Here is a 17,813-nt window from a genome sequence, read left to right on the forward strand (position 1 = left end):
TTTTGTATTTTATATGAATGAACACTCTCCATGCATGAAACTATCAAGGAAGATGATGTCATGGGAGCATTTTAAGTAGTTGCAGAAGTTGTGTGTCCTGTGCACATTTTAATACAAAAAATATGGACATCTGACACCAAGAACAATATTGCATGTGATATGAACTCCACCCACGGATACAGAATATTTTCTTTTTTGTTATTTTATCCTCATTATGTTAGTGTGACTGTAATAGAAATGAGTAGGATTGTATAGGTAGAGGTTAATGAGAACACTTCTTTACCAGCACATCCATGGTGAGGAGGAGTTTGGAAGAAGTGGCATGCTCGCAGTTGTTCCACACAATTCTATAGGGGTTTCGGAAGCAGCGAAGTGAGAGGATTTGGGTGGGAAAACAAGTTGTGGTATTGTAGCTTTAGTTTTGCAGTGGAGCTTTACTTTGCAGAAGCACTGTACAGAATTTTTTGAAATAACCAAACATTTGCAGGGAAAAATAGTCTTCTATCTTAAGAAGTGGTCTTTTCAAAGTAGTGGTCAACAATCAAGTGAATGGTTTTCTGAATATACATTTATTTTTTTTCACTTCATGTATTCTACTTCATGTTCTGGCTCTTTAACCCTTTCCCAACATATGACGTAAAAGTACATCACATGTCGGGTCTTTAAAGACAGTGCCCGCTTCGAAGCAGAGCAAACACCATAGCCTCCAGGTGCCTGCTGTTTCACACAGCAGACATCCAGAGCTACTGTCTGCGACCAGCCAAAATGCCAATCGTAGACATTTAACCCCTCAGATGGAGTGGCCAGTTTTGACTACTGCAGCTCAGAGTGTGCCTCAAATGGCTCCCCCACACAGCGATTGGTGGAGCCATCCATTGTCTGTGAAAAGGCCGGAGCCTGCTCAGGCGCCAATTCCTTTTACAGGTATATTTCAATGTAGGCCTGCAGGTGGCAGCACTGCATTGGAATATACCAAGCTTTGTATATTGTATCGGATAAAATTCAATTACTTTATACAAATTGAAATCCAGTGATTGCATGTTATAGTCACCTAGGGTGACTTAAAACAGTAAAACAAAAAATAAAATAAAAAATATAAAAAGGTTAAATTAAAATAAACAATAAAAAAAACATGATAGTCATTACTGCACCATAAAATGCCCGTAATATAAAAATATAATAATATTTATCCCTTATGGCTAACACCCCTGCAAATTTTTTTTTTTTATAAAAAGTGATCAAAAATTCATAAGCACCCCAAAAGGGTATGACTGAAAAGTACATATGTTAAGTCTTTTTGTGTGCTTGGAAGCATGCTCTGGTACATAGACTTTGATCCAGGTCAATGTGGTGCCTATGTGAAGTTTGTACATCTCTGTATTGTGCCACAATTTATCTTCCTTATGGAATCCACAAAAGCAAAACCTCCATGTAAAAGATGTGAAGCACTTGAAACCACAGTAGTGCCTATAAAGTTCAATAGATAGGGCACTGTATTTGGGATCCTGATTACTACAGTGTGCATGAGGCCATATTATTCTTACATTTTTCTGTGATCAACACAACCAGAGCAAAAATGTTAAATGTGTATAGCATTACTTGATTATGAATGTGTACTTTTTGATAATGATATATATATTTTTTGTTAGCTTTTTCGGGATTTTCTACGAACACAAAATATGATCCACATCAAATCAAGGCTGAGATAGCAAGTCGTCGTGACAGGGTAAGTGCAGATTATGCTTGTTATAAAGATGTCTTGTCTTCATGTACAAATAAATCTTGGTTAGCAACTCTGAGCCTTTTATATTAACCCCTTAACCCATGACGCCGTATATATATACGGCGTTATGCGCCCACGGGTGTATGGAGCGGGCCTCTGCAGTGACCCTGCTCCATACGCGCCGTGTGCTGGCATACAGCGGGCACCCAGCTGCACTGACAGGGAGGGGCGATTGCGCCCCACTGACAGGGAGCGGCGATTGTGCCCCACTGACAGGGAGCGCTGATTGCGCCCCCCATCATTTAACTCCTCAGGTGCTGTGAGCAATGCTGATCGCAGCACCTGTGAGTGAAGGTAGAGGGATGTGGTGCCCTCTGCCTTCCGATTGGAGCCCACGCAGAAATTGTGGGGCTCCGATCGGTTGCCATGGCAGCCTGGTTGCTTCCTCCATTGCATTCACCATGCTGAACTATGCACGAGGCATAGCTCAGAATGGACAGTGTGAAAATCCTATTTGCCCTAATAGATCTCTATTAGGGTGAATAGGACCGGGGATCAAAAGATCATGTACTAGGCCCTCATGGGGGCTATTGGTTCTAAAAATAAACTGAAAAAAATGTAAAAACAATTTAAAAAACAACAATATGTTAAAAGTTTAAATCACCCCTCTTTCCCAATTTTACATGTAAAAATACATAAACAATAAAAAATAAACATATTGGGTATCGCCGTGTCCGCAAATGTCTGAACTATTAAAATATATATTTTTAATCATCTTGCCACCCCAAAAAATTGAATAACAGTGGGAAGCAAGTATGTAAGTAATCTACCTTTTAATGGTCTGGCCAAGTGGCGGCCCCCTGCACAACCCCATTCACAAAAAACGGGCATGAAAAACTGACACTTTGTAATGGCAGCTTTTTTTTAAATAAAACCCCAACCCTTGTATTCATAATGTCCCCCAGCACTAATAATGTCCCCCATAGCAACACCGAGTGGTAATAATGTCACCCATAGGGGCCTCCAGCAGTAATAATGTCCCACATATTGGCCCTCAGCAGTAATGAAGTCTCCCATAGTGGCCCCCAGGGGTAATAATGACCCACATAGTGGCCCCCAGCAGTAATAATGTCCCCCATAGTGGCCCATAATGTCCCCATAGTGGTCCTCATTTGTAATGTTTGGATTTTAGCCAGAAAAAAAAACTTGCCTCATCCACTTGCTTGAAGTCACCGTGTTCTTCCAGCATGATCGCGTGGTGATGTCATTACGCTTGAGCGCAGGTCCTTCAGGAGGTTCTTCAGAATCAAGAGAGCAGCGATTGTCTCTGCATGTGCAAGTGGGTGAGGTTATTTTTTTTTACCCCTAAAACGCCATATTTCACTAGTGTACCCATTTTTAACAACCGTTATACAGGTGCAATCCTGTCTAGCGGCCGTTAAAAATGGTCCTATTGATTTCATTCGGTTCCATCTGATCATGGAAGCGGCCAAAAATAGAACATGTACTATTTTTTAGACAGACGCTATTCACTGACTGTTTAAAAAAAAAGTCAATTGACTATCCCCATTGACTTCAATTTGTTCTAAAAAGGTCCATGTAGCGGCCGTTACAAAAACAGCAGTCACACTACCGTTTTTCACGTCATTAAATATACTAGCCTACGTAATTGAATCTTTTTAGGTGCATATGCCTAAATGTTCAATATTTTATTACTGTCAAGAATTACTCTTTTTCATATAAAATACCCATTATAGAATAATAATCTCACAAACTGCAGAATCGTTACCTGTCAAAAGGATACAAAAGGTGTCTGAAGAACTGAATCTGTGTTTTTGTGTTTCTTTCTCCCCAATAATTGACTGCTGATCCCTCCGAGGGAACGTCAGGCTCTGAGCTATGCTTCTTTAATCTCAGCCACCGCTACAAAAAGGCGCAATATTTTTATTGGACTTCACTGCCCAGTGGTGCAGTGGGTATATTTTCATGACACATCCAATTTAAAGGGGTATTCCCATCTTATAATGTAAAGACTTAACCCTAGGATATGCCATCATTTTAAGATTGATGGGGTCCAACTTTTGGGACTGCACCCTTAACTGAGAATAAAGTGGATGCAGCGCTAATTTAGTGCTGTGTGTTTTTCAATGCTTTTGCCCTGCACAACAGGTGTGCAAGGAACAGCAGTTCGGACTAGTACAAATAAATGGGGATGTCTAGGGTTCTCTGCATCGCCAATAGCTGTTAGGATTGGTGGGGATCTGAACTATAGGCTCATTCACTTAGTAGGGGATGCAATGACAACTAGCCCTATGTCCCTTTTATTCTCAGGATCAAGGGGTCTTGGAGGTTGCCCCCTCCCCCAACACAGATCATAAAGTGATGACGAAATATACTATTTCTTTATATGATGGGAATTCCATTTAGCAATAAGTATATTAGAAGTTTTTATTTGCTTATTTCTTGAAGTTTATTCTAGTGGAGAAAATGTCAAAGCTACAAACTATAGGGCATAGCAAATGGAAATGTAAGTTTGTTAAATCTAGCCATCATTTTTTTTTAGCTTTCTAGGTTAAAACGAGAGCTGACATTGATGAAGCAAGAACTTCAGTTCAAAGAGAAGGGAGTGGAGACCCTGCAAGAGTAAGTTTATTACAGGCTTTGATGTGAAGCCACACATTCTCCATAGACTTTGGAATGCTCTAGGCTTCTGTGTGTTCTAGGTTCCATCCTCACATGAATGTTTTCTAGAACAGTTTAGCAACCAGTTGAACATGTGGTCAATGTTTGTGTGGTGCAATGGTTGAGAAACCAGTTTTGCCTCCAGTGGCTGGTGATGCCTTTTCCACAGCCCTACAACATTAGCAAACGAAAGGAGAATAGGGAGCAAATATGCATCAAATCTTCCAGTCAGCTGGTCAGTGCTATTGTGACCCCAGCCACCACCAGGAGAGGGCCCTATGGGACCTCTTTGTCCAATTTAGCGGGGTATTGTTTCTCATTAAAGAGACTCGGTGGTCTTTGGAGACTTATTTTCAGACAAGGTTTCATGGGGATTAAGTAAGCAAATTTAGCAAACCAGAGACACCTGTCTATTAAATTCTCTTTTAAATTCTCTTTTAAATTCCTGCTCATTCTGGGCTTTAAAGTCAAGGAGGCGTTCCTATCAATGATTGACAGCTATATCTCTATGCACGGTATGAGAGGGAAGGCAGTCACTGATAGGACCGTCTCCTTGACTTCAAAGCCCAGAATGAATGTATACATTACAGGTTTTACTGAATCTTTTACCATAAAACTATCAATCTGCTCATCTCCTCCTGCACTATAACATGCTCCCGGCAGCTCAAACATCATGTTCAACATGACAGGTTCCCTTTAAAAACTGCCAAACAGTCCATTTGTAATGGCCATTTTTCTTCACCGATGGCTTTCTGAAAACCCCCCCCCCCTTCAATTGTATGGGGCTGTCGGGCCATGAAAACTGATAAAATAGGACCAGTCCAATTTTTTAATGTCCGTTATTCATGGCTTGTGAAAAACCCTGCATCTGAATAGAACAATATGCTGCGATGGTTCAGAAAACAGCCATCACGCGGCCACTTTTCAATGTCATGTGAATGTAGCCTAAGCAATACCACAGCAAGGAAAATAGACACATATTTGCATTCACTAACGTAACATCTGATAGCTGCAAGTTAATATACGGAATAAAGCACAATTGTAAAATTCTACCAATAATAATTAAAAAAAACGGCCCATCTGTATGTGCTGTGAGCAGTCGCCTTACTTTGCAGTTTGTTACTGTACAACCTGCTCTGTGCAGAATTTTTTTATTTGTTGCAATGCTGACTCAGTCTTTCCTCCTCCCAGGATGAGTTCTCTTACCCAGTTTTCCACAAGGACCCAAACATGTCATTCCTTCCTACTGAACACATAGCTGAGAGGACATTACAACTCTGGCAGCGCAAGGAATTTCCATCTGGGCTAGTGTTTAGTTTAGAAAATCTTAGCATAGTTTAAGAACAGGGTGGCATTGTTAGGCAGCTCGTAGAGAAGCCATCGATTATATGTATGTAGCACAAGACACGAGCCCACGAGAAAACACCAGATATGGCCGGTGCCCTGAGATAATAGTAAAACACACAGAAGTGACTTAGAAACAAAAAGGCCATTGTTAATGGTAATGGGACAGGTTCTGTGTATAAAAAAAAAAGTCCTGGCCTCTCAACAGTACCTGCTGTTGATGGAAGGGTAGCAGGAAGAAAGCTGTGGTTAGCTGGAGGCCTTCTGCCAGCCCTGATGATGTAAAAGGCCAGATGCACAACAAAACTTTCCATTCTTCTAGTAGGTAATCTATGGCTTTACATGGGAGGTGTCTAATGCGGCTGGCAGCTATTCCTTCAAGATGGGATTTTAAAAATAGGACTCTGAGGATTAAATCATTTCAAGGGCATCTTACTCACGGGGTTAATTTATTCAACATATCCTCAGATTTGACATTAATGAACGAGGTTGTAAAAAGTAGATATTGTTTTATGGCCATTATGTGCTGGGAAAGGTGTTTTTTTCACTTCTATTCAAAGTGAGCTTATTGCTCAGAAATGCACGTAGCTCTACAGCTAGGAAACATTAGTGCCGTAAATCCTCATTGTATCCCGGTGATTTATCACACTCTCTTCACTTGTATTGTGGGACTTTCTGTGTTTTTATTTAAAAAAAAATATCGATGGACTGCTATATGCATTTTGAAGTAAAAAAAATAAATAAATCCATGGATGCGCATGTACACAATGGAGTCACAGTATTATGACCATCAGCTAACATCCAAAGTAACCACCATGTGCAGCACAGACAGAAGTTAGATGGGCTGGGAGTGACTCAGTAAGGTCCTGGTAGGTTGTCTCAGGTATCTGGAGCCATGCTGACCACAGTGCATCCCACAGCTGCATGAGGGAGGATTCACAGAGTAAATACGACGATCAAGATGGTCCCATAGATGCTCAGTTGGGTTCAAGTCTGGTGAATTAGGGGGCCTGGGTAGTACATGGAAGTCTCGGTCATGCTCTTCAAAGGAATGTCGAACATTCCTAGCCGTATGACGTTTCACATTGTCTTACTGGAAGATCCCATCTGCCCCAGGGAAGACAATCAGAAAGTATGGGTCTATGTGATCTGCAAGGATGGATTAATACCCAAATCGGATGAGAGTGCCTTCCACATGGATGAGTGTGCCTACAGAATGTCATGAAAACATTCCCCATTTCATAATGCTGCCGCCACCAGCTTGTGCTCTTCCAGCAATGGTTGCAGAGTGTTTGCTCTCCGATGTTTCTCGTCTGACACGCCAACGTCATCCATTCAATAAAGCAGAAAACGGAACTCATCTGAGTAGGCCACCCTTTACCAATCAGTGGAGATCCAATTCCGATACTGCTGCGAAAATTGAAGCCTTTTCTGCCAATGCAACTTCTCTAGCAGTGGTGCAATAAACATCCATTTGCTTCGGAGCCCCATACTCACTAGGGTTCACTGAACTGCTGTTTTGGACTAACTTCTGTTAGCCCCTGGTTCATTTTGGTGGTGAGCTGCTCCACTGTAGCGTATCTGTCTGCCCTCACGCACCTTCGTAGCTGAAATTCCCCTCTCACATTAATGGTACATAGTACTTAGCAGTTTCCCCATTGCTTATTTGCAAATGTGCCATTTGTCCACTCATAATACACTTTCATCACATCAGCACATTAACAGTTCACAGACTGCGCAGTTTTAGAAATACCTCCACCCTGAAAGACAATAATATTCCCTTTTTTTAAACTCTGATGAATCGCCCTTTTACTCATGACGGCATAAAGGGATGTGTGTGAAGACAGCTTATTGCACACCTTATATACCCACCAAGCCAGATCACCACACCTTATATACCCAAGAAGCTAGCTAACCACACCTTTATATACCCACCAAGCTAGCTCACCACACCTTATATACCCACCAAGCTAGCTCACCACACCTTATATACTCACCAAGCCAGCTCACCACACCTTATATACCCACCAAGCCAGCTCACCACACCTTATATACCCACCAAGCCAGCTCACCACACCTTATATACCCACCAAGCCAGCTCACCACACCTTATATACCCACCAAGCCAGCTCACCACACCTTATATACCCACCAAGCCAGCTCACCACACCTTATATACCCACCAAGCCAGCTCACCACACCTTATATACCCACCAAGCCAGCTCACCACACCTTATATACCCACCAAGCTAGCTCACCACACCTTATATACCCACCAAGCCAGCTCACTACAAGTGACTTCTTTCATAAGCAACAGTATGTGCTGCCGACATCAAAAATAGGAAGTGGTCAGAATAATGTGACTGGACTATGTATGTACAAAACCTTCAGTTCTGCTTTTCTGGTCTGCAGAAACATTTTTCCTAACTTTTTATATCACTAATACACTAAGAATAAATACATGAATGAATGAACAGAACTGGATAACTACAGTATTGCTTACAGTAAGCCCTATTAAGTCATAGGAACATCATGATGGAGTGAGTTGTCCTATATTAGCCAGGGTAGAGAACCTCTGGAAAGAATGGCTTACATTCTTGTGGATTCATCACAATTTTTATTTAGTGTCCTTATATTTACAGAAAAATTATAAAAAGTTCCATTAAAATAAATTTAAGTAAATGTAGAAAATGCATAATATAAAATATAACCAATTAGCCCCATAATCTCTTCCTCTCCTTTGATTCTAGATGAAAACTGTGAGAAATGTGTAAAGAAATCCCATATATCTGCTCCAGGAAATCAGCTATTTCACCCCTCCTCCTTCTCACAAACCTGTGTCTGGCAGCAAAGCAGCTACCTTCCCCCACTGTTTTGTTTTCAATAGGAGACCAAACAGGAGACCACAACAGATCCATCTGAAAAGAAGTCTGCATGCATGCAAATATGAACACTGGGGGTCATTTATCAAACTGGTGTAAAGGAGACCTGGCTTAGTTGCCTATAGCAACCAATAAGATTTCTCCTTTCATTTTCCAAAGAAGCTGTCCAAAATGAAAGGTGGAATCTGGTTGCTATGGGCAACTAAGCCAGGTCTACTTTACACCAGTTTGATAAATTACCCCACTGTCTTTCATACCTGATCTTTCTTATCAAACCTACAGCTACACTATGTGACCCAGAGTATGTGGACACATGTTCGTCAGACCTACAGTCAGGTCCATAAATATTGGGTCATCGACACAATTGTACATTTTTTGGCTCTATACACCACCACTATGGATTTGAAATGAAACGAACAAGATGTGCTTTAACTACAGACTGTCAGCTTTAATTTGAGGGTATTTACATCCAAATCAGGTGAACGGTGTAGGAATTACAACAGTTTGCATATGTGCCTACCACTTGTTAAGGAACCAAAAGTAATGGGACAATTGGCTTCTCAGCTGTTCCATGGCCAGGTGTGTGTTATTCCCTCATTATCCCTATTACAATGAGCAGATAAAAGGTCCAGAGTTCATTTCAAGTGTGCTATTTGCATTTGGAATCTGTTACTGTCAACTCTCAAGATGAGATCCAAAGAGCTGTCACTAGGCTGAAAAAACAAAACAAACCCATCAGAGAGATAGCAAAAACATTAGATGTGGCCAAAACAACAGTTTGGAACATTCTTAAAAAGAAGGAATGCACCAGTGAGCTCAGCAACACCAAAAGACCCGGAAGACCACGGAAAACAACTGTGGTGGATGACCGAAGAATTATTTCCCTGGTGAAGAAAACATCCTTCACAACAGTTGGCCAGTTCAAGAACACTCACCAGGAGGTAGGTGTATGTGTGTCAAAGTCAACAATCAAGAGAAGACTTCACCAGAGTGAATACAGAGAGTTCACCACAAGATCTAAACCATTGGTGAGCCTCAAAACCAGATTAGAGTTTGCCAAACGACATCTAAACAAGCCTTCACAGTTCTGGAACAACATCCTGTGGACAGATGAGACCAATATCAACTTGTACCAGAGTGATAGGAAAAAAAAAGAGTATGGAGTAGGAAAGGAACTGCTCATGATCCTAAGCATGCCACCTCAGCAGTGGAGCATGGTGGTGGTAGTATCATGGCGTGGGCATGTATGGCTGCCAATGGAACTGGTTCTCTTGTATTTATTGATGATGTGACTGCTGACAAAAGCAGCAGGATGAATTCTGAATTGTTTCGGGCAATATTATCTGCTCATATTCAGCCAAATGCTTCAGAACTCATTGGACAGCGCTTCACAGTGCAGATGGACAATGACCCAAAGCATACTGCAAAAGCAACCAAAGAGTTTTTTAAGGGAAAGAAGTGGAATGTTATGCACTGGCCAAGTCAATCACCTGACCTGAATCCGATTGAGCATGCATTTCACTTGCTGAAGACAAAACTGAAGGGAAAATGCCCCAAGAACAAGCAGGAACTGAAGACAGTTGCAGTAGAGGCCTGGCAGAGCATCACCAGGGATGAAACCCAGTGTCTGGTGATGTCTATGTGTTCCAGACTTCAGGCTGTAATTGACTGCAAAGGATTTGCAACCAAGTATTAAAAAGTGAAAGTTTGATTTATGATGATTATTCTGTCCCATTACTTTTGGTTCCTTAACAAGTGGGAGGCACATATGCAAACTGTTGTAATTCCTACACCGTTCACCTGATTTGTATGTAAATACCCACAAATTAAAGCTGACAGTCTGCAGGTAAAGCACATCTTATTAGTTTCATTTCAAATCCATTGTGGTGGTCTATAGAGCCAAAAATGTTAGAGTTGTGTTGATGTCCCAATATTTATGGACCTAACTGTATATGTGAGCTTGTTGAACATCCCATTCCATACCTATGGATAATCATAAGATGGGCCTCCTTTTGTGGCTTCCAAGGCTTTTGTGAGGTTAGACTTGATGTGACATGAGAAGGTCTGGCCCAGACATGGAGCTTTATATATCATGCCAAAGGTGTTTGATGGGGTTTAGATCAGAGTTTTGTGCAGCCACTTAAGTTCCTGAAGACTAAACTTACACAACTTACATGTATTTATGGGCCTCACTGTATGCACAAGGGAACAGTTATGCTGGATTGGGAAAGGGTCTTCCTAAACTGTTGGCACAAAGTTGGAAGCATATAGTTGTCTAAAATGTTTTTCCGTGCTGTTTAATTAATATGGCCCTTGATTGGAAATACAAGATCTAGCCAAACCCTTTGAAACAACCCCATAACATTATGCCTCTGCCTCCAGATTTAAAAGTAGGCACTGCATTCCAATAAGTAACGTCTTTCTGGCATCTGCGAAATCCAGATTCATGCATCTGGCTGCCAGATAGTAAAACGCAATTAATCCTCCCAGGTAACACATTTCGATTGCTCCAGATCCCAGTGCTTTACGCTACTCCAGTCCACTCTTTGCATTGTGCACGGTGATCTTAGTCTTGTGTACAGTTGCTTGAATTTGGAAACCCATTTCATGAAACTCTTGGTGGACAGTTCATGTTCTGGTATCCCTTACAGAAACAGTTTGGAAGTCTGTAGTCAGTAATGCAACTGACGATTAGTGACTTATGTGCAACATACAACGGCCCTGTTTTGTGACTTTTCATGGTCTACCACTTTGTGACTAAGCTGTTGTTGCTCCTAGATCATCCCATTTCACAATAATTGCACTTACAATTCACGGGAGCAGATCTAGCAGATCAGAAATTACACAAACTGATTGTAGCACAGGTGACATCAAATGACCGTGCCATATTTAAAGTTATGGAGCTCCTCAGTATGACCCATGCAACTACCCAAGTTTCTAACTAAAGTTTGCATGGCCTTCTGCTTAAAGGGAATTTGTCTCCATCGACCTCTCTGTCTGCATAGACACGTAGCCGTGGCTCACCTAATTGAAACACTTAGGTTTATCATATCCCTTGCGTCTGAAAAGTGGCGTTAAAAAGTTGCAAAAATAGTCGCATTTCCCGTTTTTTACACTGCCTTTGCAATGTTTCCTAAATGGGGCAGGAAGAGGGCATAGCCACAGAAAGGAGCAGAGCTTGGATACAACAACAGCAATAATGATGCCCTCATTACACCAAAGGACTAATTAGCATTTTAAGAAAAAATATCATTACTTGGGAAGTGAGCTTTCGAGCGTAAAGAGAAAAACAGCATTTTAATCCGGTGAACCAAGCTATGTGTCTATACAAACAGTTTGATAGGGCAGTCGCTGGTAACAGATTCCCTTTAAGGCCAGTTTCACACAGTCAGTACGTGATCAGTATCTTTCGTCAGTATTTGTAAGTCAAAGCCAGGAGTCGGTCCAAAACACAGAAGAGGCATAAATATTTCCATTGTACTTTTTCTCTGTAGGTTCCAAATACTAACCAAATATGGACCACGTGAAAGTGGCCTTACTCTGGGTTTCCATTTCCAGTTCTTTTTACAGTTTTTTAAACCAAAGTCAGGAAGAGATCATAAACAGAAGACACACATACTGTATAAAGAAAATTCAGTTTTTTCTCTTTTTGAATCCAATCCTGGCTTTGGCCTCAAACACTGCATCTAAACCTGAATGTGTAAACCCAGATTAGGGTACGTCTACATGCCAACATTTGTCCCGCAACAAAATGGGTACAACTACACTGCGACATGTGTCACGCGATATTACATTGCAGCAATGTCGCACAACATTTTTGTAATGATAGTCAATGGTGTCGCACTGCAAAGTGCTGCGACTGCATCACGACAGTCGCACAAAAATCCAACTTGGATGGATTTGTATGCGACTGTTGTGTCGCTGCATGTCACAGTGCAACACCATAGGTGTCGGCAACCCACGGCTCCGGAGCCGCGTGCGGCTCTTTTCAACCTTTGCCGTGGCTCCGGCATGGGCGTAGGAAGCGGGGTATCAAAGTGCGGGTGCTATGCATTTACGTCACGCATCGCATCCGCGCGGAAAACTCGCTCGTGGGAAAGGGGCCTATGTCTTAAAGGTTGCAGACCCCTGCCATAGACTATCATTACAAAACAGAACATTACTGTGACAAATTGTCTCGCAGCACATGACGTCTTGTAGACGTACCCTTAATTCACCTGTTTGGTAATAGATCTAGTGAAATATCCTGAACTCAGGAGATTACTGGGGTGGCTTTTATATGAGAAGCTATGCACTTTGGACAACACCTTTAAATATTTCTTTGTTATTGATATTAGCAGCTCTACTTTTTTTGACATCTGTGGATTGTAGTTGATTTGTTAACACAATCCTATTAAGAAAGTTCTTAATACTGCCAAAATTCCCCCACCTTGGCAGCCTTAAAGGTCTCTTTGTAATACAGCACTATTTTATGGAATTCATAATTTTATCTTTTTGTCTTTGCAGAATTGATCGCAAGATGTCAAGCGCTCATACCAATTATAAGCTAGATGAGGCTCAAGCAATAATGAGTGAACTCCGAACAATACGGCAGGCAATTTGTATGGGAGAGAAGGAACGCCGTGATCTCATGCAGGTATGGACATTGGTAGAGTTGTTCCTGAAAAGTAAGGCATATCTGAAATTAATAGCTTGTACAGTACATGAAGCCAATTTAACTGCCTCCTATTTGGACATAACTATACATCCAAGGTGCCGGATGAATGTATGGAGCGGGCTCACAAGCTGATCCTTTTCGAAACACAGTTGACGCCGGTTGTGTAATACAGCTGACGCCCTACTACAATGACCGGAGTTATCTCCAATCGTTTTACCCCACAGATGCCGCATTCAAGAGTGACCGCAGCCTCTTAAGGGTTGGACTCCCTTGATTGGAGCTCCCATCGTGAAAACGCAGGGTTCTGATCAGTATCTATGGCAGTCTGAGGCATTGTGAAGGCTCCCAGGCCTGCTGTAGCAAACTGCCTGTTAAGCCAGTAAATTCCCACAGACTGCCATAGCATGAAGACTAAAAACCTGTCCTGATCATGTCCAATTGCCACATGTGCACATATTAGGGTACCTTCACACACAGAAAATTCTGTAACTGCAAATTAGTTCCATTCATCTGAATGTTTTTTTTTTGGGTGGCAAACACATGGATTTCTCCAAGCCACATTAAGATGAAGGTACTCTCAAAGTCCTCAGTTCTTAGGTCATCAATATCAGTTCTTGCACCCCTCCTTTCCCCCACTGATGAGCAGTTTTCAGCAGCGACCTGCGCTGGAAATTAAATAGTATCTGAGCCCAGCAGCAGAAAGCTCAGTTCACTGTGTAGAGGCCCTGCTGGCGTACTGCAGCTCGCTTGAATGGGAGCTAACATGTGGTATGGCAATATAGCCGCTAAACAATGAGCAGAGCCTTCTGCTTCTGGTCCCAGCCACTGTTTAGTTTCCAGTGCTGGTGGCTGCCAAAAACAGATCCGGACCCCCCAGCGATCTGATATTGTTTACATATCAGGAGGATAGGTAATTAATATCAAAAACCTAAGGTAAAAGAACAATATATGATTATTCAGGTTATAAAATATATGCTGAGGTGTAATATTTGTATTATATTATCTTGCGTTATTGCTATATTTACTATATGTAACCATTTGAGGTTCTTTGCACACATTTTGTATCTTTGCATTTGTTTGTTATTGCATTTTGTTTGTAATCAGAAAATATTTACTGTGAGAAATACACACACGGTGCTATATTGAGCCACTGTATATGACAACACCCTGGGTTATGAAACCTTTTTCTCGCATCATCAAAATGTTAATAATAAGAAGTTACATAATGTTTAATTGTCTATTAAGAATATATAGACAGGTAATATTGTATATGAGGACAGGTATGGCACAGTGTGAAACATCTTGGATGTTATTACAATGATTATTATATAGGTATGTGGTTAGACACCCTGCATTCACTGGGACGCTTACATGCTGTTTTGCTCCATCTGTTAAGCTTAGCTTTAATATACAGATTTTTATATGCCGTCATCATTAGTCTCTATATTTGTCTGCAGTACTTTTCATGCATGAGTCCTATTGGATTTACCATGACCATGTTTTTTCTGTATTGGAGTTTAGTGTAGTATGTGTCGAATATCTGAACTCGTTACGCACAAGTGGAGTAATATGGTGCATCCACTGAACTACACCTTGTACCTGTTGTAGCTTAGAGGTCATCTGTCGGCAGATTTGTACTTATGAAACTGGCCGACCTGTTGAATGTGCGCTTGACTGCTGAAGGCATCTGTATTGGTCCCATGTTCATATTTGTTAATATATCCAAATGAGCCTCTAGGAGCTACAGCTACTTTGGCCTGCACTTGTTGCAGCACGTCAGCCACCAGGGGGAGGGCACACGGGGCTGGAGTTGATGAGAGCGGTGGCGGGAGCAATAAAGGTGGTCGTAGTCCTCATGGTGGCTAATCCCTTCTCCAAGTGCTCCCCCGGTCCACACATGCAGTGACTGGAGGTGCATAACCTGTCTTCCTCTCGGGACACTCCCTCAATTTTGGGGTCACCTGCCTGGTGGTGTCTGGGGTGCCCTTCATGAGCAGAGGGGAGTAAGGCAGGAGAAAGGATGGTTAAGAGTCTGACGTGGAGACAAATGACCAGCCATCTTGGATAAAACAAAATATAGCCTGTCTTTTACTGACTGGATGCTGGGTGTCACAGTGCAAATACTAGTAGTGAGCACAGTTCTCGGGTATATCACACAGTAGGCTTTTTCCAAAGACTGTGTATAGGGAATGGCTACCACAATGGTCCTCCCTGGGTCTCTTTCTATAGGTACAAATAAATACAAGCAAGTCACTGTACTCTGACCTCCTTTTCTTGGTCTTCTAGTGATCTGCATTCATTTTCCCACTGTTGCCTTCCGTTAGTCATCAATTGTACTAACAAACCAGTTGTGCTGCTGTCTCCTACCCTGGTCTCTTAATGGGGTGATTCTTTCAGTTGAAATATGTTACAGATATTCGATTCTCTGATATATAATTGTAGGATCACCAATGGGTTAACAGTACACATTCGAACCAAAATTTTAATATTGGCCATTTAGGGCTACTAAAAATCATAACTCTTTCAGGACCGGGCCATTTTTTGTTTTTTTGCTCTATGCCTTCACAGAGTCATTACTTGTTTATTTTTCCATTTACCTAGCCTTACGAGGGCTTGTTTTTTGTGGGACAAGCTGCACTTTCTAATGGCAGCATTTACTGTGTAGTAGGAAGCTGGAAAAATACATTCAAATGGGGTGGATTTAGAAAAAAACACAGTTCTGCCACAGTTTTATGGGTTTTGTTTTTAAAGCGTTTCCTTTTTGCTAAAACTTCCCTGTTCCCTTTATTCTCTGGGTTAGTACAATTACAGTGATACCATATTTATATAGTTTTTCTTGTGTTTTAACACTGGGAAAAAAAAATAAAAGCTTTGGAAAAAACTTTTTTTTATTTTTTATGTCTGTGGGACTGTGTGAGGGCTCATTTTTTTGCAGGATGATCTGTGATTTTATTGATACCATTTTGTGTATTACTTTTTATAAAAAATTTTGAGGGAGGTGAAGTGACAAAAAATGGCAAATCAGCGATTTTTGATGTTTTTCTTTTCCATTAAGCCTTATGCGATAAATATTTTTATATTTTAATAGGATGGGTATTTTCACACACGGTGATGCCCATGATGTTTATTTTTTAATTGTTTATTTGCTTATATTTTAATTTTGGGAGAAAGAGGGATGATTTGAATTTTAATATTTGTTTTATATTTTTTAAAACTTTTTTTTCTGTCTTTTACAACATGCGATCATCAAATTACTTCTGTCATAGATTTCATTAGCACTGGATTCTATGAGAATTTCACTATATTCCTATGGAGCTCTGCCACAGGTAGGGTCTCCATAGAAACATAGAAGCAGCAAGGAATGAATGGCTCCCACGGTTGCCACTAGGGAGAGCCGTTCTAGCCCTGTAAGCACTGCTCTTCAGATTTTCTGCATTGGTAACTTTTGACTATGCTGCAATTACCGTTATCGCCGGTCGCACACATTAGCCCCCAGTGTTTGCTGTTTAAGACCGCAGGCACACGACAGCTATGGTGCCCGCTGCACTAGTGAGCGGTTGCCATAGTTAAATACCCAACTATCCCCATAAATTTATGACGGGCGATTGGGTAATGGTTATCTGTGAGCTCAGAAATACCCCCCAAACTAGAGTAAGTGGTGTTCAAGTCCGGTTATGTAATTTTTACCTTAACCCCTTCAGGACCCTGATGTTTTTTGGAAATTTGACATGTCACTTTATGTGGTAATAACTTTGGAATAACTTTGTTTTATCTGCCCAGTCCTTGAGGGCCACCTAGTGGGACATACTGTCACGGTGGGGAGTGGGGGACTCCCCACCGTACAATGTGGGAAAACAGGATAGCAGGTAGACCAGGACACCGAGGACAGGGAGCAGGTCACCTCCTAATGCTTCTTTAATCCTCAGTGTCCTGGTCTAGCTGCTATCCCGTTGTACGATGGGGAGTCCCCCACTGCCTACCGTGACAGTATGTCCCACTAGGTGGCCCTCAAGGACTGGGCAGATAAAACACACAGGAAAGGAGCAAGGCTCCAGCAAAGGCTGGAGTACAACTGACTCCAGCCTGGAAGCCACAGGTAATAAAACCCTAGTGGCCACACCCAGCCAGGAAGTTAACCCCTCCAGAACCAGACAGGGGAGGAACCATGATATGAGGGGCTGAGCACATACATGCTGCATAAACAACACTTTGCCCCAGGCAACAGAATGCTCGACAAACGTGTCACTGCGCACAACACCGAGGCCGTGATAAGCCCATTATAGAAACTACACCCCTCAAGGTATTTAAAACTGATTTTACAAACTTTGTTTACCCTTTAGGTGTTCCACAAGAATTGAAGGAAAATGTAGAATTTCACTTTTTTGGCAGATTTTCCATTTTAATAACATTTTCCAGTAATAAAGCAAGGCTTAACAGCCAAACAAAACTCAATATTTATTACCCTGATTCTGTAGTTTACATAAACACCCCATATGTGGTCGTAAACTGCTGTACGGACATGTCA

At 41.6% G+C, this 17,813-nt stretch overlaps 1 protein-coding gene across 1 annotated transcript in view; it reads left to right on the plus strand.

Moving 5' to 3' along the window:
* WWC3 (WWC family member 3) overlaps positions 1-17,813 on the plus strand; it is a 212,991-nt gene that overhangs the window by 102,337 nt on the left and 92,841 nt on the right. The window contains exons 4-6 of the mRNA XM_040423764.1: positions 1,650-1,726; positions 4,287-4,366; positions 13,138-13,267. Of these exons, the coding sequence (XP_040279698.1) occupies positions 1,650-1,726; positions 4,287-4,366; positions 13,138-13,267 (287 nt within the window). The remainder of the gene's footprint in view (positions 1-1,649; positions 1,727-4,286; positions 4,367-13,137; positions 13,268-17,813) is intronic.

The sequence above is a fragment of the Bufo bufo genome, chromosome 3, assembly GCF_905171765.1.
Source record: "Bufo bufo chromosome 3, aBufBuf1.1, whole genome shotgun sequence".
Lineage (NCBI taxonomy): Eukaryota > Metazoa > Chordata > Amphibia > Anura > Bufonidae > Bufo > Bufo bufo.